We start from the raw sequence: 23,789 nt of genomic DNA on the forward strand, positions 1-23,789 counted from the left end.
CTGGTGGTGAGTTCTCGATGGTTTCCTCAGGAGTCATCTGCTTAGTATGGATACTTAGCGGCATGATTGTAGTCTCGTCATTGGCAGATACTGGAACCTCCATGGAATCGACACTAGGCAGGGTGCTGTTTTCTTCGGTCGGCGTTAAAGGGACACCCTGTATTATATCGGAACTGACATCTAGAGTTGATTCAGTTTGCGTCTTGGTTGTTGGAGCTGGAAGTACTGTCCGATCATTGTGTATCACTTCTTCAGCGCTGTTGAGGTTGAATGGGGCGGGTCGCACTCTCCCTGCGTACGAGTTATCACTTGTGCGTGCTGTTGGCCTCTGGCGACTAGGGCATTGGTTAAAGAAATGATCGACCGCGTCACAGTAGGAACACGTACGCTCTTGACCATTGTACGTGACCCAATATCGGCCGCCACTGATCGTAACATATGAAGGTATCGCACGGGACAAGTTCATCTTTACTAATTTTCTTCCGGTTCTCACTGGGTATATGTGGTCTTTCGAATACGTTTCGTCATCAAGGAATATCACCTGTCCATAGTTAGTTAGTACAGAATAAATTGCTTCATCTGACATTTCACTCGGCACGACGTGCAGCCGCACTATCACATGATTTTCATCTGCCCACGTCATTATCACTTCATGTTCACCGTCATCGTCATTATACATATACACTCCTTTCGACTCGCGTAATAACTGTTCACCCGTTACTTTAGACAATAATTTCACAAAAACACATTTTCTATAATAGTCTACTTCTATACTTACAACCTGTTCTGGTTTCAGTTTCAATTTCGTACTTATCCAGCGATGTAGTTCATTTGACGTTGGCTTATATCTCACTTCTCTAAAGTTCAATTTCAACGTGTTCACTCGCTTAATGGCCATTTTCAAGACTTCAGTTTTGTTCGACTGGACGATTACGTAATACACGCACGCTGTCTCAACTACACGCTACGGGAGAGAGCACCGATCCAACTTCCTCCTTCCGCGGTTCGCGCGAGACTGTGAGCCACCGCGGCCTACAAGTCATTTAGGTGGAAACTTGAATATTATAATTTGAAAATTTATAATTTTCAAAACGCCATATTTCTAGATGGAGAACGAAAATCCTCAGAGCTGGAATGTATATTCCAGGGATGATTATTTGTAGCACAAACTATCCTTTCTTGAATTAAAATAATAGGTGGAATGGCATCTGCGCCATGTCACACGCTATATCGGCACAGTGCCAAAATAAACGCACCGTATTTCAGCAAATAAATGAATTTAAAACACACATTTGAAAAATGCGTCTCTGACACATCAGATTGAATCTGAAATTTGGAAAATGAATGACAAAATATCATAAATGTTTAAAACGAATTTGCATATCTGTGACGTTTATTTTTAAATTTAATATACGATTTTTACCAATAATAAATGTATTAAAGCTGAATATCTATAATTTCATACCCCTTAGTTGCAGTTTCAGACGTGATTCCAATACCTTGAACCAAGAATTTCTTGTTTGTATTTCTTCATTAATATGCACCTTCTTCCAGTTCCCACACGCGAAACCGTAGAAATCTTGGCACGGATCGACGCTTTTGTTCATGGAATTCAACAGACTGTAAGCTGTGGAAATATAAAAGAAATCATCACCAAAATCGTTGATAATAATTTACCTTTAAATAATGTTTTAAATTTTCTTGGTGGAGAATGATAAAGATTTTTTTTTCTCTGGATATCAACCAGGTAAATTCCGGATAGGCTTCCGATAATCCTGTCAATCCCTGAAAATGAAAGTGAGTTTAGCTCTTGAAAGCTCGGAAACCAATCTGTATATCACGTGGATGATATCCAGAGGAAAAACTCTTTGTAGAAATTTACTTCAATTTATCGCACATTGCGATATATATATATATATATATATATATATATATATATGTGTGTGTGTGTGTGTGTGTGTGTGTGTGTGTGTGTGTGTGTGTGTGTGTCTTGCATAGACAACCCTCAGAATAATTGCAGTCTCAGTCGCTGCGAAAAAAAATGTTAATAATATCTATCCCTTACTAACCTGACCCCATTATTGGAGGTGCGAGTTGATTTCAGTCTCAACAATTTTATTAGCATGATGACAAATATGTCACATATTATGCTTTTATGTGACTATCTCATTGTGCTAACAATCTATGCTTCAATAATAAGTACTAAGCGTGAAACTCCACCTCCTGTGCAGATAAATAGATTACTGTTAAAATTATGCCCCTGCTTTTTTTGTCGTTCTGTAACTCTGTCATATTTAGCTACAGTTGCATACAATAGCCAAGACAGCAATGTTTCAACCAAGCGAGTATATTAAGTATTGTGATGTTCCTTTCAGACATACTTTCATGGCAGACTCTAGGGGTATGAGAGGCCCGGGCCTACAATATACGCGAGGACTACAACCAAAGCTTTTCGGAAGTCTGCAAAAATTTTTTTTTTTTTTCATTAGTTCGACGTTTGCATTTTATAAACATTATTACAATTAATAAAAAAGGTAAAGTGCTCCCCTGTGCTTAGCACCACGCCATGAAGGCGTATAGGGGGTGTGGGGGTAACGCCCCACACTTTCTTGATCCGGTCGTGAGTGGGGGTGATGTGATCAGCATCACGCCCCTGACCGCCTTTACCCCCCAGGGTTTCCCCCAGGTACCCATGTTATTCGACGCTGGGTGGACGCCGGGGCCGCTTCCATCGTTAGAAAAGTTCCCGGATTTGAACCGGCCGGGGATCGAACCCGGTACCTTTAGCATGGTAGTCAGACGCGTTACCGACTGAGCCACCGCGGCCAATTACAATTACAATTAATAAACAATTTACTTTTATGTTTCGTATTATCAACATTGATCAATAAGTAAAATATATTGAAAGTTAAAAATCAAGAAATATGGTAGACTAATTAAAAATTCTAATCTTTACTCCTTTTCGTTTCCGATGTGCCACTGGTGAGACATTCACTATATTTAATTACAAAACTGAATGTATTAAATATGAAACTATTACTTTACCTATCAAATTAGTCATCTTGTTCATAGCAAGTAACACACTCTACCACATTTCTCTTTTGTTTATCTTCCATTGCATTTTCACGCTGTAGTAAATTTACATTGCTTGATATTAAAAAAATATTTGACTTCATGATTTCAGTCCATAATTAAACGAATAGTTCATTTTAGCTATTTTTGATGAAATATCTGAAGATTATTTTTATGTAATTATTATTTAGTTGCAAGCTCTGTTTACTTACCGGAATATTGGTCACAACTTAAACTACTAATCCAAGAACCGAATCGTAGGTGCATGTGGAATCAACATTTATCTCTTCATAAGCAACTGATATTGTTAAATACGCTGATACTACGGATGCTGATATTGATATTGATTGATGTAAGGATTTCTAAACTTGTAGAAGCGTAGAAAATCCAAACAATTTCGCATTTTCAGTTTACTATTTGATTTCCACACTGAAAACGAGGTTATAGCTTAGCAACGTGCGATTTATTTCCAAAGTTAAACAAAAGAATACATCTATTTCAGAGCCAAAGAAAACTTATATCCTGCTGTTGCCAGCATGACGTAATTTCAAACGCTGATATTAACTTGGCCTTGTAGCTTGCTGACCTCGAAAAGCAAATTACGTACATTATATATTATTGTATATCGATCTATGTCCTTGTTTTCTAACTTGCGTCTCTTATTCACAGCTCAAGCTTACATTTCCTCAACGTTGTTCACGAAAATCAATAAAGTCCATACACCAAATAGTTCATAATAATGTCTATTCCTCCCTTGCCCTCAGGTCATCATGGGATAATCGAAAATATTTGCGGTAATTCTATAATCCCCTTATGTCTGGAGTTTCTGGCAGTAGCAACATCCAATGTCATTTCCACATGCGCCAGAGTGCAACCAATTAACCACCGACCATGAATCAAAAAGGAACTATGTTCGTATTTGCAAGGTACTCGAACTTGCTTTCAGACAACAGAAACTTAAAGCCACTTAAACATTTAATCGTACGTTTAAATTATATCTATTTTTAATGTACACTTCTACAACAGTTATCTGATCTTTTTGAAATGCTTTTTCGGTCCAGAAATCTTTCATGTAGCAGCAGAGCTCTTGAGCATCAGCAGAAAGTAGACACGTCCACGCAAGTCCCTTCACTACTCGAGAGACACGGTGGTGAAGGATTTGCATTCTTTCATATAACATATTTGAACAAAATTCTCCAAACAAATGACCCACAATATCTCTGTAGTCGATTCCAACATCTTTCCGACTTTCACAGCGGCAACACCAGATTGTCTGAAAGGTTCCTGCTGGTCAGTCCTCTCCACAAATCCAAGTATATTTATACAAACGTTATTACTGTTACCCCATCAGGCCTTTGGAAATAATTGCTACGTGAAATTCATGTCTCCTCTTCAATTTTGAAGTTGGAGAAATGATAAAATTACATCTATTAAGTAATGAAAATTAAATATTTGACTTTCCGATCAAAGTAACAGGTGCAGAGAATGATAGAAGAAAGTAAGACACAAAGAATGATTACGTGTAATATTTAAGATTAATTATTGTAAATGTATAACGTTTGGACTATGTTTAAGCGAAATGTTACGTATTTGCTTGCAAGTGTCTGTATGTGCACGTGTGTATGTATAATATATACTGTACTGTATTTTTGTTTATATGCGCCAAACGGCGAGCATATGTATGCGTGCGTTTGTTATTGCATTTTTTTGTATTCTCTCCTAATTCTTTTTGCTTTCTATTTTATTAGCAAAGTGATGTAGGAAAATATCAAAATAGACGATTAAGCGAAAGAATGGCATAATAGCCTTAACTTTGCATGTGTATAAAGCCGAAAGAAATAAATAAATACAGTCAGAAACTATATTCCAACATATTAATAAAGCAAAAAGGAAACTTAAATATGAGGGAAAATGTTAGAGCAAATTTTGTAAATCTGAATCTTAACATTGGTAGCAAAATCCAACACAGAACTTTCTATTCGTCAACACTTGCCCCTTCATCCCAGGGCACAATGTCAGTATTTTCCACAACGTGTTAAAACTAGAATGTATGTTTCAACATGAAATTTTTAAATGTGGAGCAAATTCGAGAGTTGAAAATATATTAAAACTAAAATAACAACTTATCTACGATATTAGTTTTCTTTAATAAATCATTTAAGATGTCTGAGCATTCCAATTTATATACTGCACCACATTCTATAACGTCGAATGACATATACAATTTGCATTAAATAACAATTGTGCAAAGAATTTAATTATTAGATTATAGACACAAAAACACAGATGCAATACAATAATGATGAAACTAAATTGTGTGATATAACATTACAAGGTAATTGAAAAATGAAATTCTATGAACAGAACAACATATACAAATTCAAAATTAGATGTAATGATACTACAATTACATTTCAATAAATCTATGCTTGGGTTATTCTTAGGAAATTAGTTAAATAACTTGCACATTCTCCTCATGGGTTCAGCTTCGGCCATTTTGGTTCTTCCGAGGGGATTTGAAAGAGGTTATTTCTTGACCTTACTACATATAGTACAGTCAAATTTGGCATTTTTTGGAGACAAACGTGGACATTAAATAAATGAAACAAAACTTGCTGGAGCATTTAGTACTACTTGAGTTGTATTTCTCACGAAAAGTCCCAAAGAATCCCATTGCGGGTTTCGTAGATATGACAGCATGAAAATGGCTGCCGTTAAAATTTGTAGTGCAATCTTTGAAAGTGTATAACTTCTCACAGGATAGAGATAAAACCTTCGTTCGTTTTTGCACCAAATTAAAGAAAATCGATTGGGCAATTTATCAAATAAAGTATATTATACGTAGCTACTGGACACATTGTTTGAAATATATTAACGAGAATGGAGAAAATTAATTTTTCATTATTTGTTTCATAGATTTTTCGTAAATTACTTAATAATTATAACGTACTATTGAGCATTTTGAGATTATAATTGTAGATCCTTTTACGGACTTAACAACGGTACCTGGCTCATTTCTCTACCATTTACCATAAGGAAGTTATTTGATTTAATGTAGTGATTGTGTGCTGGCTGATATACATTCCTACTAGTGTGTTTGAAACGTAAGGAAGAGTGGTAGATTATTTCATTCTGGCGAGGAACATGCCCTTTGGGAAGGGCATAGTACCTTCATTCCTGAATGCAAAACGCTCAAGACCTCAAGTTTTGAAGCTCCTGTTGGTCGTTTATGACGTCATCAAAATGGCGACCATGGAGAATATTTCGATTCCTGAACTCTGTTACTCCATTACAGCTATTTATCATTCATGGCATCTTATTTTCATGCGAGCTGCTGTTTAAAATTCTATTATGAAAATAAGAAATTTGAAAGACGCTCTTTATCATAAGTAGAGACGAATATCCATCCCCAGCACAGCGGTCAACTTTGTCCTCTGGAATCTTGTGATAAACTCTCGCCAGCGAGTTTATTTCCACCGCCCGAGATCCCGAATTAAGTCGGTCGCGTGAGAAGAATGAATTGAATCCGGGCATTCGAAGATGGGGTTCATGTCGTGCCTTGTCTAGGGACGAGTCCGTAAAAGGCTGCGGTCTGAAATTCATCGCTCATTCTCTTTCGTGCCATGTCTAAACCTAATTGTCGTTTCCTTGTACTCTTTTACGGGGCTGTAAATAATTGATCAATTCTCTTTCGAAGGCATGTTCTCTCTCGATCTAGTGTTTTACATTGTCGCGGATTGCGCAGTGACGTGACTTCGTGAATGTGAGTGTCTTCCGTTGTGAACGTAGCCTTTTACGACCTGTGTTGGAAAGCATGTTAGAGGCTAATTGCCATATCCTCCTATTCTTTTATACATGTTTTGAAAGTGGTGAAAAAAAAATTATGCATGTTGATACTTAGGTGTCATTTATCACTAAAGCCCGGATTTTTATGTAATATCAACCCCTAAAATATGTACATAAATATGTAATAAAAATGTCTGAAATATGTAAAAAATATGTAAATTCATAATGAAATATGTACTATAAATATTTATTCCAAACGTTACTTCCTATTTTTGTTACATTTTTTCCTCACAAAGGGATATGTTTATTTCAAAAAGACTTACAAAAATTGAAGTTACAATATTACAATGCTTACATTAAGTATTTTTTATGTTCTTATAGAGCAAAAATATTAACCACAATTTGAATATATTCAATATTTAATATACAATGTCACCAGGTACCATTCAAAATGTTCAGTAGTAAATTTTCGTTGCCCAAATTTTTCACTCAAAAAGCACTTACAAAAATTCAGGTTACCTTTGATCTTGGGGCAGGCACTGTAATTAATTATTTAACTTACAATATGTTACCAGGTACATTTCCAAATGTTCAGAAGTAAATGTTTGTCGCCGATCAGATAATATGTTCATGTACGCAGAGCAACTTCTCTCCACGTCACAAGAAGTAACCGGAGCGTACTTCAGGAGGTGAATGTGGTCGGGAGAAATATCGTTGGGAGGGTTAACTGTTTCACCATTGAGAATGCGGCTCACTGTAAATAAGCTGACGTAACCTGGGTTTCTTTCAGTCACTGCGTCAAATTTTCATCGAGATTTCTCTCCCACATCTCCTCCAACAGCAGACAGTTTCTTTCTTGCATCCTCATATATATCCATGGCTTCCAGGAGAGGAAGCCCAACAGTTTCAAGTTTTTTTTATGCTTGTATCAATCCAACCAAAATTGCTGTTTATGTATGCCATATCGCAAGCAAGTTTGGTGTCCTTGAAGAGATTTTGAGCAGTGCGTACCGATGCAGCTGAGTCCGCCGAAAATGAGTCAAGCACAGATTTCACTTCTTCAAAATGTTCGTTGTAAAACTTACTTTCCCGGATCCAAGTGCCCCATCTAGTAAGAATAGGTTCCGGAGGAAGTGGTACACCTGGCAATTGTTCCTTGTAAACTTGCACACGTTGTGGTGCCTTCAGAAACACCTTTTTCGTGGAAGAAATAAGTTGGTTGACTTCCGGGAAATTGCCTCTCACCTCCTCAGCAATGCGTTGGAGAGCATGTGCCAAGCAAGTAAAGTGGATCAAATTAGGATAAAACACTTTAAGTGCCGTAGCAGCTTTTAACATGTATGACGCACTGTCTGTGAACATGAGAAGAACTCTCTCTTCTTGTACGCCATCCGGATACAACAATTTAAGACTGTCATTCACAAATCGTGCTATGGTGGAATGATTAGTGCGCTCTAGAACTTTGCATGCAATGAGATGTGGTGTAGATGGAGAATCAGCAATTAGCGTTCCAACAATGAAATTACTTACATACCGTCCCAAAGCATCAGTTGTTTCGTCGATGGAAATCCACACATAGGAACTGCCTACTTCTGCCCTAATTGATTCTAAAGTTTCTTTGTAGGAATGTGGAAGATTTCGCTTTCGAAGGGTTGACTCGTCAGGAAGTTTACGGCCATAATATTTTTCCAGAAAATCCCGGAACTTCGGTACTTGAATTTTATACCAAGGGATGTTTGCTGCAATCATTGCTTCGCACATTTCCTTGTAAAACACACTGAATGAAGAATCCTCTTGCATCTGGGTTAGTAAAACTTGCTTCTTTTCACTCCGTAGTTGTTTGTTTTTCACATGAAGTGAAGTGCGAACATGTTGATCTAATTGAGACTTCATAGTGCACCCAACTTTTTTATCGCACACTCGACAAAAAATAACTTTACCATCCGTAGTAAATGCATCATCGACTGTTATCCAAGATCGCAACTTTTGAGATAACGAGGAGGTAGGCGGAGCCATTCCAGCTTTCTACAGCTAAAACACTGTTTAAATACTGAGGCAAGCTCTTCTTAAAACTCCAATGGTTAAAATGAAAAGGCGACGAAATATATATACGAAATTCTACGGTTGAGTTAACAATACTTCATTCAAGCTTTGTCGCCGCCGGCTGCAAAAGTCAAAACGATCACAACAATGTACGGATGAAAGGTAAGTGCCTCTCAGCGTTGTACTTTCCGCCTTCCATTGTTGGTTCTCTTCGTTCGCTGTGTGTTGCTTGCCGCTCCATGTTACAAACTGGAAACTGAAACACTGTCGAATCTTGGTGTAATTGTTACGATGCGGCGAATCAACGAACTGCTATGTACGTACAACGAAGGCAAATCGCACTTTTAAGTTACTATATTTTTTTAGACCTGGAAATGGGGAGGGGAAGTGAGAAGATACTTTTTTAACTAGTAAGCCAAAAGTTCATTGGATTTTCCTCTTAAGGACTGTTTTATGTAAAAAATATTTCATATCTTAGGAATATGTAACATTTAGTAAAACATGTAAAAATATGTAATATAAAACTTCACTGTGACATCTCTACTGACGTAATTCGTCAATATATTTTAATTCCACGCTTGTACATATAAAGGAAAAAATATGTAATTACATAGAAATCCGGGCATTATTTATCACTCACCGTTATTGAACTTCTAAACCTACTTGACATTTCTCTCACTCGTGATACTGAAGATGCTGCAATTTTAGTTTCCTTTCTGGATAGAAAATAACCACCCTTTGCCGGGGGGTTTCGAAGACAAGGAGATAAACTAATCAGCTTATTTAAGATCACCCATTTGCATTCCTCGGTTCGAGCACAGTCTTATCCTATCACCGCAAAAAATAATGTGGAGTACAAATTTTAGATTGATGAGAAAGGGTATCCATGTTTATTTGCAGTTGTCAATTAAATATAACACTTAGATTACAAAGGATTGCGTGAGCACCAACGGATATATAACGGTGATTTTTTCTTCTTCGCTATTCAATGACAACTGACAGCCACGCGTGAGAGGTTAATAACCCAAAGGAAATTACATAATTTACCTGTATTCTTGTAGCCTAAAATCTTCGATACTTGGTGAACCTGTCCGGAACCAATCTATCAAATTCATTAACTTCAAGGATGCAAAAATTTGAACATGGAAACTCTCCCCCTTGGAAATAAAAAAAATCTTGTTGGGGGATTGTTCTTATTTCTCAGCCTGTGTGTGTGTTCTTGTTACAGCCCAGCGCAATTTACTGAAGCTAACGATCTACTTCCGTACCAAATCACTCAAAGGGCAGATTCCCATAGCATGGCCTACTTCTGTACACTTTCGCTAACTGTATTTAAAAATCTCCCCCGTCTGTCACAGACACTACGAAAAGTCACTGAGTAGAATTTTTTTGAAGCCATATGGTGTGAAAATTATTTTTTACCCATAAATCTACAACATGCGATCAGAAAGTATCGTCATCGAAAAATGATCTGTGCATAAAATATTCCATACGCTGCCTGAAGAATTGTGGAAGTCTAAAAAAAAAAAAAAGTCCAATTTATGTATAGTAAAGATAATCGCGAGTGAAGATATAGCATTTCTAACTCGGAACAAGGTCTGAAGGGCATTCAACGGAATGTTTATGCGGTTATTGACATTTCTAACTCGGAACAAGGTCTGAAGGCCATTATGCTTTAACAACGTCACCGACTGTCATTACAACTGGGAGCGGAAGAGAGAAATTATTCGCCAGACCCCCCCCCTTCCGCGATCCCACTAACCTTTTCGATCCAGCGATTATACTTCAATGTTTTCTAATGTTCAATATTCTTTCTTTTGAGTTCTTGCTGATTTGTAAGAAAAGATTTCTGCTTCCTCTTACAAACAGCTAGAAATAAGATAACAATAAAAGAAGGTAATATGTTACAGGCAGATACGGAGCCTTGACCCAAACATATATATGATCAGAGAGGATGTCAACGATGTGTTCATATCTAAAAAAATTGATTATTCAAAAATTCAGTAGTGCATTGGCGAATAACTCTCAAGGCTTCTTAAGCCCGAAGACAGCAAAATTCAAGTCTATCCTGATCTGAGGAAGATCTATCTATCCACTCTTCTCTATCCTAACCGATTATCCTTTAGGTCCATTCAACCCCTTATGGCAGTCTGACTTTACGATCTCCCTACTCATCCCTGATTGTGAACGAAACGAATCTATCCATCCTTGCCAACTTTGACATGAACGAGAGGGGTTGTACCTTAAGAACATACCTGTATTATTTTCTCCAAGCATCATGATTTGGGGGATCGAGACTAATTTATACATGTTGTTGCTTGATGCTTACAGAGGATGACAAGGTACCCAAGGATAAGAAACTATATGCCATAGCTCGGGCGCCCTGAAAAACACCCGGTCTTTGTAGTTCGTTACTCCCAATGCTTGAGAGAGACCTTCCACGCAATGTCGGTTTTGGAATGTATGTATGAAATGTAAGCCGGCAGCCAGAGATTGAGGCACATACTTTGTTGAGAGCAAAATAAAAATTAAAATAAAAAGTCACAACGGATGCCCCAGAGGCATGATTCGAATCTCTAGGACTAGGCATGGATGCTTGCATGATAAAGGGAAGGAAATATATTGAAGAGACAGGCACGAAGTCTTGTGCGTGGACATTGACGACACCATTGATAATAGATTTACCCCGTCCCCTCATGGCAGGCTGTACATATTTTAACAAACATGCCCTGAGATGGGGTCTGAGCAATAAAAAATGTGTTCACTCTGTATACTGTGGTAGTGGGCCTTGAATGCTTAGTTGAGTGAAAGATATAGTGGAATTGAAGCTAAAGTGAACATTGTCATCCTCTCCGTGTCAAATTGTAATTTATTCTATCTTACCAATACATAGCATTATATGAAAGTAAATAGATGATTATGGTATGAAACTACCAGCACTAATTCACATATTTGTACGATTATTATCACAATTAAATTTTATTTGTTATTCAATATATTCCAGTGAATCACGCCATCACCTTCTCAAACTGGAGAAAGCCGAATGACTTGTTCTAGTCACATGAGCGACGTCATCATCTGTAGGCGAGGCAGCCGCCATGTTTGATTTATTTAGAGGAAGTAATGTTAGACATTTTAAGCAAATGTGGAATATGCAATACAATTTTAAGAACTGCAACGAAGTTTAAGTGAAATGTGACCGTGCAAGGAATATGGTCTATAAGTGTTCGTGTGCCCAATTGTAAAGGAAATTGTGATGAGAACAGTAAGACTAATGTATTTGGATTTCCTCAAGACGTTACTGAAAAAGAGAAATGGATTAGGGCAATTCCACGTAATTTTGTCCCTACGATCAACTCCAGTGTAAGTAACACAGATTTTATTCTTATAAATAAAGGAGAGAAATAGTTTAGTTTATATTGTAAACATGTATTGTGAACGAAATAGGCATCTAACATACTTTTAGATATGGTCAAGCTTTACTTGTTTCTTGCAAATTATTTTTGATCACCAGTATTGAATTGGTAAATCTAACGAAGCTAATTTCTTTAGAAATGCCAAATAATTTAACTTGAATTACCATATTTAACGTTACATAGTTGTTTATCGTTGCAAAATGAATTGTTCAACGTTATAAAATATTGTCACATCAACCAAAGCAGTCTACTGTTTCGATAACATGTTCGTTATCGAGACTTCCATATAACTTATACGAATTTTTAGTTTCAAAGTATGCTTAAGGAAAGAAAACTATAGAACTGAGCAAAATTGAAAAATATACACATTTATATTCTTATTTTTAGCACGGAGTTAATCCGAGAAAATGGAAGGCAAGTTGATATTTAGGTTATGCATTGAATACGTAGTACATTGTGTAACAACAAGCAATTTGATGGAATATTTCCTTGAATATATTGTTTTATGTTTCAAATGAACTTTTTCACACACAAATCCGAGCTATGTGAATAATCAAACATAGTCACTTTCTTTAACTTGTTTTTTCTTGAGTATATTTAATCAATTCTTTACTTGCATGTGTATAAATTATTTTGGCTCTACAAACTTTTATGTGATAGGTTCTTTTTTGGTATTCCTAAACAAAATGATTAGTAACAGTTTCATAGATCGGAGACACATTTCTTCAATTTTACACAAGAAACTACTTACGGAAATGAGTTTCTCCAAGGTTTTCGACGTTCATCGAGGTATTTTCTTCCTAAAACTTCACCGTAGAATGCAGCAAAACAATAAATAATCAGCTGTGATGTAATAATATTGCCTTTTCTGTAGGTCGAGAACATTATGTCGTCGTTTCCATTATGTACCTGCAGATGGCTCTAGCGTCGGAAGTCACGCGATCTCGCTTGTGGAATCAGGGTTTCCAAACGCGCTTTTTTTTTTTCGTGAAACGTGCACTTCTTTTTTCTCGAGAAAATGTCATGTCATGGATGTGACTTTAGGTTATTATCGGGCGTAGACGATACCTTGGATTATTGTATAAGGAATTCAACAAACTAAATCCCAAGGCGAGGAAAAATTTCCTGGAGGAGAAAATCGAGAAAAACCGATGTTGTCCGGATATGCGTGACTGAACGTACTGAGGACATTTTTCGATGATGAAGAACATATATTTAGGGGTGAAATGAGTGCTAATGGAACCTAACCTAACAGGCGTAACCTAACCTCGTAGGCATACATCGTTCCCGTGAATGATTAGTGACAGAAAGTGTAAAAAAAAAACTTACTTACCCTACGGATGCCGGAGCGCCGGCTGCGGGCAAGAAGGATGTGTCATGGAATAAATACGTGAAAGATGATGTGAAGGTAAGTTAATCTCTTACTTTTTACTAACGTAACCTAAACAAACCAAACCTAACCTAACCTGACTAACTTTGCAAGTTTCGTCACTTGAAAGTATAATTTCAAAAACCCAATAATTCGTGGAACATAGGAATTTTCATATCGCACCGTGACGTGCTTTCCGTAGCATTCAGGAAAATGGCTTATTTTAGCAGAAAATGTGTTTGTTTTCGTGCAAAAAGCATAATGGCACCTTCGACTATGTTCCGTAATACATAATTGGTAAGTACTAACCACGAGAAACACAAAATATCCGATTTAAAAGTGTCTCCGATCTATGAAACTGTTACCAAATGATTAAATTTCGTGACGTTTAGAAGATATAAAAACAATATGTACATCTCTTTTTGGCCTTATACTGAACTTATATTAAAGTTTCATTGATATGTGAAAGCGATTTCTAAACAACCGAAGAGTGTGTTGAACATGGAACTACTTATTCTTCGCAACAGATATACAGATATATTACAGTCATTGCAGATATACATCCCAGAACACGTATTTATCAGACATACAAATGATCTCTAACCATAACATCTATTACATCACAGGAAGTGATTTTTATGAAAATTCTACCACGTATCCAACGTAACCAATATTCAAATTGATTCTAAGCTAATGTTTGGCTTATTTTGCGTCGCATTTGTATCTCTTGCTATACTCGCAATGATGAAGATGATGGGTAATATTACGAATGCAATGCTATATCTAAGCCTCAGCAGCTTTCGAACCTATGTTCTCTGTCTTTGTAGAGAGTTACGGTGATATTTTCTTTTATTTGCTGTTTTGAGTCCATTTTATGCACAGCAAGACTAGTCGGGACTGCACCTACAGTTTAATGTGGGATCCGAACCACTATGTGCCTCCACTGGGTATCGAACCTTGGACTACTTGATTAAAAGGCGACGACGCTACCAGTGGTAGCGACCACTGCGCTATCGGAAACTCTAAGAGAGAGATTTATGGTGGCTACGTTAATGAAGAATTGAAAGTAACATAACGACTAAGCTATTATTTAGTCGACATTGGGATTGTTAATGAATATTATGAATTTCAGTTCTAATTGCAAAAAAAACCTACGAAATTTCCGGAGTGCTTTACAAAGCGTTAATTTTTTTCTTTCCACACATTACTTTGCTACTAGGTACTTGCATGCTAAGATGTAAAAAATGCTACATTTTCAGTGTGTGGAATTGAGAGTTATTTAGGATACGAAGAATTGGAGATTGGAGTAGTGAGAAAAGGATCACCACACATCTCACATGTTTGAATAATCCCCCAAACACACACACACACACACACACACACACACACACACGCACGCAGGATAGCGGCAGTGGTTCTTTTAACAAAATATAAAATGTACCTATGAATTGTGTCAAGAAAAATAGAGGCCTACTCACATCCCTACGGAAATTGGAAGAAATTCCAAGTAGAGATTAGAAAGTTCTGTTCCGACAAAATCGAGACGTATATTAAATTAAAAAGCAAAGTGCTACCATGTGGTTTGCACCAAGCCATGAAGGCGTGTAGGGAGTGTGGAGTTACGGCTCCACACTTTCTTTATTACGTCTGAAGATGGGGTGATGCGATCAGCACAACCCCCTGGCCGCCTTTACCCCCCCCCCCCCCGAGATTCCTTTATACGACGCTGGGTGGGCGCTGGAGCCGCTTGAGCAGGTGGACAAAATCCCATTCTCGAGGATCAAACCCAGATCTCTCACATGGTAATCAAACAACCTAACGACCAAGCTACCGCGACACATATAGGTAGTATAGTAACTTTTGTAATTAAGGCAAGGATTATTTTAGCGTTTCGTACAACGTTTTTAGGCGAATCATTTTGGGATATCTAAAGTGCAGCTATTGTCGGTTCTGCGACTTGGCTTGTGAACAGGCGATTTTCTGACGATCAAAATTCCACCTGACAAGTCACGTGACTTTCCTACATTTCCTGTGCCTGTTTGCTTTCACATGAAAGACGAGCTGCCATTGATTCAGACAGAATCACCCAATCACTTAAATGTGCAATGTGTGTTCCCTACCCTTCTACATTATTTACTGCCATTAATGTTTTATGGGGAAGAACCTTTTTCCACCACTGTACATTTCTCTTAGCAATATGTAATAAATTACTGAATTTATTACTTATGTTGTGCAAATTAGTTATGCGCGACCCACGGTTTTGTTTGTATTTTTCTGTCTTCTGAATAACCACATTGCGGGCGGCATTACTACTTGTTGACATTTCATTTAAAAATGTTTTTTTCTAAAGTAAGATTTATCACATTCTTGATTTTGTTATTGGTGGGAATATACATTATTTACAAATTAACCGAATAAATATAGCGTACAGTTATATTCTGATTACTTATAATTTCAGTTGAATTTCAAAATAACAAATGCAAACCAGAACACCCAAATTACACCAATTATTGCAATATTATATTGTTACGATATCATTCTCCGTCACAAGGACGAATACATTCAGGAATCACCAGATTTCAGCATGACACCCCACCACACTCCTAAGCCGTTTAGTGGAAATTGAAATCCAAAGGTACCAATATTGTTCTCAGGTTCATCCCATGAGCGTACTCTATCCTGCACCACGAATTGCGAAATATTCTTAACTAAATCAATATTTCCCATGAATTTGAATAATTGTTTGCTGAAGCGGACGTTCCATTTTGAATACCAGTCTCGAACTGGGAAACGAACCTGCGACCACTGACAAAGAAGTCAATCTTGCAAACTCTACACCAGAGATTAATAAAAACAAACACCACAGAACAAATTGGAGAGATTTGGATTTGAATCAGTGATATCTAATTTATTGAAAAGCAAGAAAGCTATGAGTCGAGAATTTTGAGCATTGTACAGTACTTATTAAGGTATTGTTACACATATTTTGTTTAACTATTTGTTATTGTTCTTATCCTTGCTCCAACTTAACAATTTCCTCCATGAGGAACAGTACCGAGTGCAGTTCTTCCAACCTCACTTAATATTTTCTGCCTCAGATCTCAATATGTGAATATTCTTTAACATTATTCCTCATATAGACGTTTTCATCTTTGTTCGCTATTAATATGTCCCTCATGTGATAAGCAATAATTTAAATCTTTGACAGTAAATATTTCTTTTTAATTTAATTAAGCCATCTAAAAGTGCTGTAGATTAAAATCAAATTTGTATGATTTGTGGGGATTTGAAAGAGAAACACACATTTACGACACAAAGTATTTTCAAGCCAGTAAGAGAATCCGGTGATAATTTTAAAATAAGGATCCGTTCACCAAATGTGTGATCATACATATTGTTAGCTCTAACGAGTATATTTAACAATCCTTTTACCAAATGTGCGATCAGTGTTGAATCCAGGCTATTTCTTCCTGGGGATATGAAGCTTCACGGAAGGTGGGATATCATAGGCATGAAATGTATATAGTTGTAAGAAACTACTACATTTTTTTAAATTGTCCCTTACTTCTGATATGCAATTCATTTAAATTAATAAAATAAAGGATATCGTACTTAACGCGTCAGGCTTTTGGGCTCGACCAGCAGCTTCGAATCTTCTGGCGGAAGGATAACAACTTTTGTCCTGAGATTTAGGTGTGTGTATGGGACCGGTGACCATCCATCACCGTGACGAAATTAGGGAACTACGAATGAGTAGCGTAATCCGACCACGGAAACGTACAACAAAGACTGGGGTTTGACATGATGACCACATGTTGGTTGGATGAACTACCACCTCTGGTGGGAGTAATACCGTCAGTCTGTAGGTAGGCTCTGGCTCTAAAGGGCTGTTGTGCAACGGGTTATAATGTTATTACAATTAGATATAATCTTAACTATAATTTTAAGAATGAGATTATGACAATCAATATAATAATATTATGGCAATATGGCATTCAATAGCTTACAATTACAGCAAACTAATGCGTCGGTTTATTTTTTAAAGAATATACTTGGATCAAACCATCGAAGAAATAGTTTGTCTCTCACTCACACTCTCCTCGCCCCCCCCCCCCAAGTTCACAAATTCACTCACTTGAAGCCTAATTGACCAATCCTAGTTCTTATTCAGTTTTCCCTACCTTCAGGTAGCTTTTTTAAATTTAGTGAGAGTATAGGAATGAACACACTGCATTTTTTGTAGAGCTTCACTCTACAAAATGCAGTGTGTTCATTCCTATATATATATATACATACCGTGCGTCCATTTCGATCTTCAGCCGAGAGATCGGGAGAAGCGTGGCGGGCGGCGCTGACGGAGATGCCGACATTTGCGGCCTGTAATGCCCCTTATTTTTATGGACATGTGCAGACATTTATATAAATATTGCAAAACGAGCACTAACCTGTGATATAAGAGTTGTTCAAACTGATATCTACCAAGTGCCAAGTGTGTAGACTTTCGGGGAGAATACGTTGAATACCCTGAAACTTTCGTGCTTGTAGCTAAAGTCCTTCTGGGTCGGGCCGAGAACTTATCAGCCCCCCTCGTAACGTGCACCTTGCGGCTGGCATTCCAATTTTCTCACTGACACAACACACATACACACTGCAATAACACAAACGAGTAACGGCAAGTAACCATAATAACACTCTTGCGCACAGTTCGAAATTAACACGCTCTTGGTTTACATCTGCTCGCCACTATATTCACAGCTCTGTCGCGAAGGAACAAAAAACTCGAGCTCGGAGATTTCGGATTGCAAGGAAGCTCACGAACACCATTGACTTTTAACGGTTTCGTCTACAGCGTAATCTTGATACAGTGTTGCACATTCGAAACCTCCAAACGATCCCCATCGGCACAAAACTCTTTCAAGGATATAAACTTAAGCAGGACGTTCCTATGATTAAAATGTTTTATTATCTGTGGCTCTTAACATCGTTTCTAAAGCGTATTTTTTGTGTATATAAGGGCAGAACTTGGATGAATTACAGATGATAAATTATAACACAGGTTAGTGCTCGTTTTGCAATATTTATATAAATGTCTGGATATGTCCATAAAAATAAGCGGGCATTAAAGGCCGCAAATGTCGGCATCTCCGCCAGCGCCGCCCGACACGCTTCTCCCGATCTCTCGGCTGAAGATCGAAATGGACGCACTGTGTGTATATATATATATATATATATATATATATATATAGCCTATTATATTTTAAATGCGTTTAACGCATTAAAAAATAAAACACCCGATCGCACGCTGTCAAAACAATCAATTGTACTACAGTCCAAATTTTGCAGGAAAAGGAAGTTCTACATTAAAATGAATGAAAGAATGCGAAAATCAACATGGTTGCTAAATTTATTAGTAATTTTCAGAATGCCAGATTATTGAAATTTGCGTGAGAGGGACTTTTTAATTTCTGGACGTTATTTCCTCGCCCCCATCGACGGTTTGTGATGTGTTCAATTTTCGAAGTTTTGTAGAAAAAACACCTCACATTGATTATGATAATTTTTGGATATCTTTGTGTTTGTATGTCTTCTGCATTCTATTAACATTTAGTGATGGACATTTCCAAAGGATGGAGAAACATGTATTTTGAAGTGTACCTGTAACATGCCGAAAGGCTTTCCATTGTACGTAGAAGAGGCTGTGCCGACTGCTACATACTGTTAATCGCTCACACTCAGAAATGCCATACTACTAATTGCTATAGGTATTTATTACTGTTACGGCGGCCGGTCCTGGTTCTGGCAAGGGAAGTGGGGAGCGGGGCTTACGCCGCAGACCAACCAGACAACAGCAGAGTTACGACGCGGCGGGAATAAGTACTACGTGAATCTCGTTCAACTGGCTGCTGGATTTCCTATCCTGCTGGATTGGTTGCTTCCCCGCTCCCCACTTCCCTTGCCAGCATGGGATCGGCCGTCGTAAGAGTAGAAAGATCTTTAAATTGAAAACCAAACCACGAGAGAAACATGAATTACATAAGTATGTATTGATATGTGAAAGAATGAAAAGAAAAGTTCGTAGACAATGGTTAGATATGCTATAGTAATGCATCTCCTTCGTTTACCATATGATAAGGATATATCTATTAGTTGGAAAAGGTGTCAGAAAAAAATCTATGAACGTATATTTTATAATAAAGATTTTCTTTACTTTGCCTGTTTGAGGTTTGGTTTTTAGTCCTCTTTATGCATAGAGAGGGTAATCGGGACTGGACCTACAGTTTAAAATGTGATTCGAGCAACTATGTGCCTTCACGGCTATTGAACCTGGGACCTTTTGACTATAAGGCAATGACCTACCACTACGCCATCGGGTTTACGTTGCCTACATTGTGTAAGTAATTAAATATTCTTAATAAATGTATGCTTTTGTTAAGGGGCTGATCACATTTGTTACAATCGGTTACAACAAAGCATTGGATTATGAATGTATAAGATAAGTCTTTCCAATAAGTTGATTTTAACTATTGATGTAGAATGATTTATTAATATAATTTTTGCTGCCTAGAGAGGGTACTGTGAGCAAAGAACATATTTTATTTTCCCCAATGGAAGTAATGGTTTCTATAATATATGTCGCTGAGTGTTGCTGAAAAAGATATGACGTCAGAAGACACGTGTAAAGGTAAGAAATCGATCATCTTGCAAAAGGTCAGTGCAGAAATGTAAGTATTGATTGAAATAATAATAAGGTCATGAGAATCCTTGAGCGAGATCTGAAACAACTTACCCGAATCGATGCACTCCCTACTCTCGCATGTATTCGCTTTTCTTGTCATTTTTTCAGCTCTTCTATAGGTGCCATAACCTGGAGACAGAATGGATTGGAATTATTATTTATTATTATAAATTTGCTAGCAGGTGCAGTTGTAAGTACGAGTAGAACACAATGAAGGAGGTATCAGCAAGAAACGAATGAAGCGTTACATCTGAATTTGACACCACCATTATCACACCAACGGTATGAGACTTGATCCATGAGCAAGATGTGCGATTGGGAGCTTCGTCGTTGGCACAACTAACGGAATTAACGCCAAGTATTTTCTTGTGCCTGTGGATATTATATTCATTACAAAATCTTTGCTTCAAAGTCACGGCCATCTTTATTGTGACGGAGGCCGAAGTCTTCAATTTGGCAATACTTTATTACGTCACATCAGCCAGCCGATGCTACTCGGAAGAAACATTTTAAAATGCAATTAGAGAAGTAGAAATGTAATTATTTTCTGGAACCTATTCATTTTGTAATCACTTCCTTCTCCCAATTTGTATTCGTTACTGGATTCAGCATTATTTTTTATTGAAGTAAAGCAGTATGTTACGAGCATTAAGCTGTTAAATGTACATTGGATTTTCCGAGTCGCGTACAAACATTTCAAGGAGTTTTCCGTACTTCTCGCATGTGATGTTGCTAATCATAAAATTTAATAAACATCTAATATTGATGTTATTAAGAGTATTACTTTTCATGTGCACATAAATCAGCGACGTCCAAGAGCTATAACCAGGACATAGAGGCAGACTAATTTAAAACATGTTTTTGCAAACAAAAAAGAACATTCTATGCTGAGAAAAGTTGTGTGCATGAGGCAACACACGCTAAGCTTTAAAGTTACTCATATTAATTAGAAAGATGAGACTGCAACACTCAAAGCAAAATTCGCAAAACTTCTAAGAACATGAAACTTAACAGGTCTAACCTAATAAAACAGTAGAACACAACATTACTCGTTCTTTCACTGTAACATATCTCCGCGAGAGAAAAATAAAAAATGTCCTACTAAACAATACAAAATTTTCCACTTTCTCCCAGAGAGTTCATGGTCACCAGCACCCTAAATGACACTTGTTTGGGAGGATTCATTTTAAGATAACAAATTATTTTAGCCTTCTACACATATGCACACAAAACAAGGATCTCCACATACACACATCGTAATTCTACATAATTTGCAAAATATGTCACAGACTTAAAATTTGAAGACGCTGTACAGAATAATATGTACATAAGATTTATTTTACACTCTGATTTGTAATACTCGCCCCTTGGCGGTTTATCTGATCCACAAAATACTTTGTACATCTCATTTTTAAAACTTTAAAGGCAGTCTGTTATATATTCATTCCTTTAAATTTGTAGTTTCTAAAGAGCTTCGAATGTTTTTCCGAAATGCTAGCAAATAAAATAAGGGAACACTACATATTATTTTAAAGTTCCATGCTGCGTATAATATGTAAAGTTGGCCATATGTTTTCTGCGTATTTCTAGTTACTTAACGGCAAATTTATATTTCTATAGTTACTTCATGTTATCCACTTGCCTCGTAATATCAATCTTCTGTTCAGATTTGGAAAGACAAAAACATTATTCGCATGTTAACTTGTTTCTTTAAAAGTCAACATGAATTTCCATATTCACACCATTATTTGTTGCGTGATTTTTAAGGCAGCGTAACAGCATTGCCAATTTTTAGGACTCCGGCCTCCCTTGGAAGATGGCCATATTCATAGTGCATTCTAGTTTGCTGATATGTTTTGACAATCTTACAAGATTCTAAAATGTTTATTATTATTATTTTTTTCAGATATCTTATTCACCGTGTTTCATGTTTTCATCCATGTATATTGTGACTGTATTCCACATTCACAAATAACAATTTAATTTATTTCTGTTGTACACATGCTTATACAATTAACAGGGAACCATTGGGATTAAGAACGCTGTATCAATGTCGATATATTTTTTAAGTTGTTCATTTCGATCGGTTTTGTTATAGAAGAAGATTGATTTAAAATGTTTTGTGTCAGAAAGTTGCAAATGAGTATGTATGGAAATCTTTAATATTAAATTAATACTTAAAGAAGTAAAATTATGCAATTTTCATACCTGCAACATAAGTTATATGTTATATTATGGAAACTCGGTTGAGTGCTGAGGACTTGATATTTAATTTTTAAATTTTGTAATAGTCTCCTCATCCCTCGCGTGCAGCGTAATGAATATTTGCAAGAAATTGGTGGCCAGTGGACTTTGGTTCACTGAGGAGTTATAATTTGTAGACTTATTAGCGTATTTTCGTTTTTTTGATGTGAATACAAATTAGTGTAATGACAACGAAGAAAGTTCCAACTATAGCTTTATCTACGGGTACTTTGTATTTTAATAATCAATTATATAGGGAATTGGAGGAATCGAATGACAGTGTAGGCCAAGAGTTTGTATTAAAATAAACTAAGAAGGAGCAGTTAACAAAGCTTATATCTCAGAGGGAACAGTTTGCATACCTTGAGAAATCTCAGAATGAGCAGTTAAAAGAGCTTAAATCTCAGAAGGAGTAGTTTGCAGAGCTTGTAAAATCTAGGAAAGAGCAGTTAACAGAGCTTAAATCTCATAAGGAGCAGTTTGCAGAGATTGAAGACAGAACGGTGAAATGCATGGAAAATATGAACAACACTGTTAAGGAGTTTGGGAACTCACTCCGAATGGAGATTGCGCAGATTGCCGAAGCTTGCAAATTAGAAAATTATCAAATACAGCGACAACTTCAGACGGAAGTTAAAGTGTTGAACGAAACTTTTCAACAGTTGAGTATAACTGGTGAAGCGAAAACTAAAAGCATTCGTATGTAAAAAGATTGCTGGATTGGATTTACAAGTAAACGAGCAGGAGAATGTTATTAGCCAGAGTAAGGAAAGTAATAATGAAGGTTTAATTTAACGCGTTGAGATATGTTAGGCGAAATTAAGTGAAGTGACAACTAGACTGCTGATCACAAAATCTTCAGAAACTTACAATACTTCCCTGAAAAATTGCAACATTCCTGAGAGCATCCTGTATTATTATCCTTGTCATCTTCCGGTGTATCAGAACATGAATCTTTTCCATTGCATAACTTAGGAAAACGTAAATTTACTGGAAATTACAAATCTAATTTGTTTGTTCCAAGTTCTTCATTTAAGGTACAAAAATATCGTTCAAACAAGACTTATAAATCTTCACATCCACCAAATATTACTTCACAATCTGGTAATGGATGATACTCTGA

The 23,789-nt window shown here is 36.8% G+C and overlaps 1 protein-coding gene across 1 annotated transcript in view; it reads right to left on the reverse strand.

Annotated features, from left to right (window-relative positions):
* LOC146005497 (membrane metallo-endopeptidase-like 1) overlaps positions 1–23,789 on the reverse strand; it is a 136,387-nt gene that overhangs the window by 85,142 nt on the left and 27,456 nt on the right. Inside the window, exons 4-5 of the mRNA XM_083144742.1 lie at positions 20,474–20,551; positions 1,466–1,627 (exon numbers count right to left, since the gene is read on the reverse strand). Of these exons, the coding sequence (XP_083000868.1) occupies positions 1,466–1,627; positions 20,474–20,551 (240 nt within the window). The remainder of the gene's footprint in view (positions 1–1,465; positions 1,628–20,473; positions 20,552–23,789) is intronic.

The sequence above is a fragment of the Lepisma saccharinum genome, chromosome 23, assembly GCF_977018435.1.
Source record: "Lepisma saccharinum chromosome 23, izLepSacc3.1, whole genome shotgun sequence".
Lineage (NCBI taxonomy): Eukaryota > Metazoa > Arthropoda > Insecta > Zygentoma > Lepismatidae > Lepisma > Lepisma saccharinum.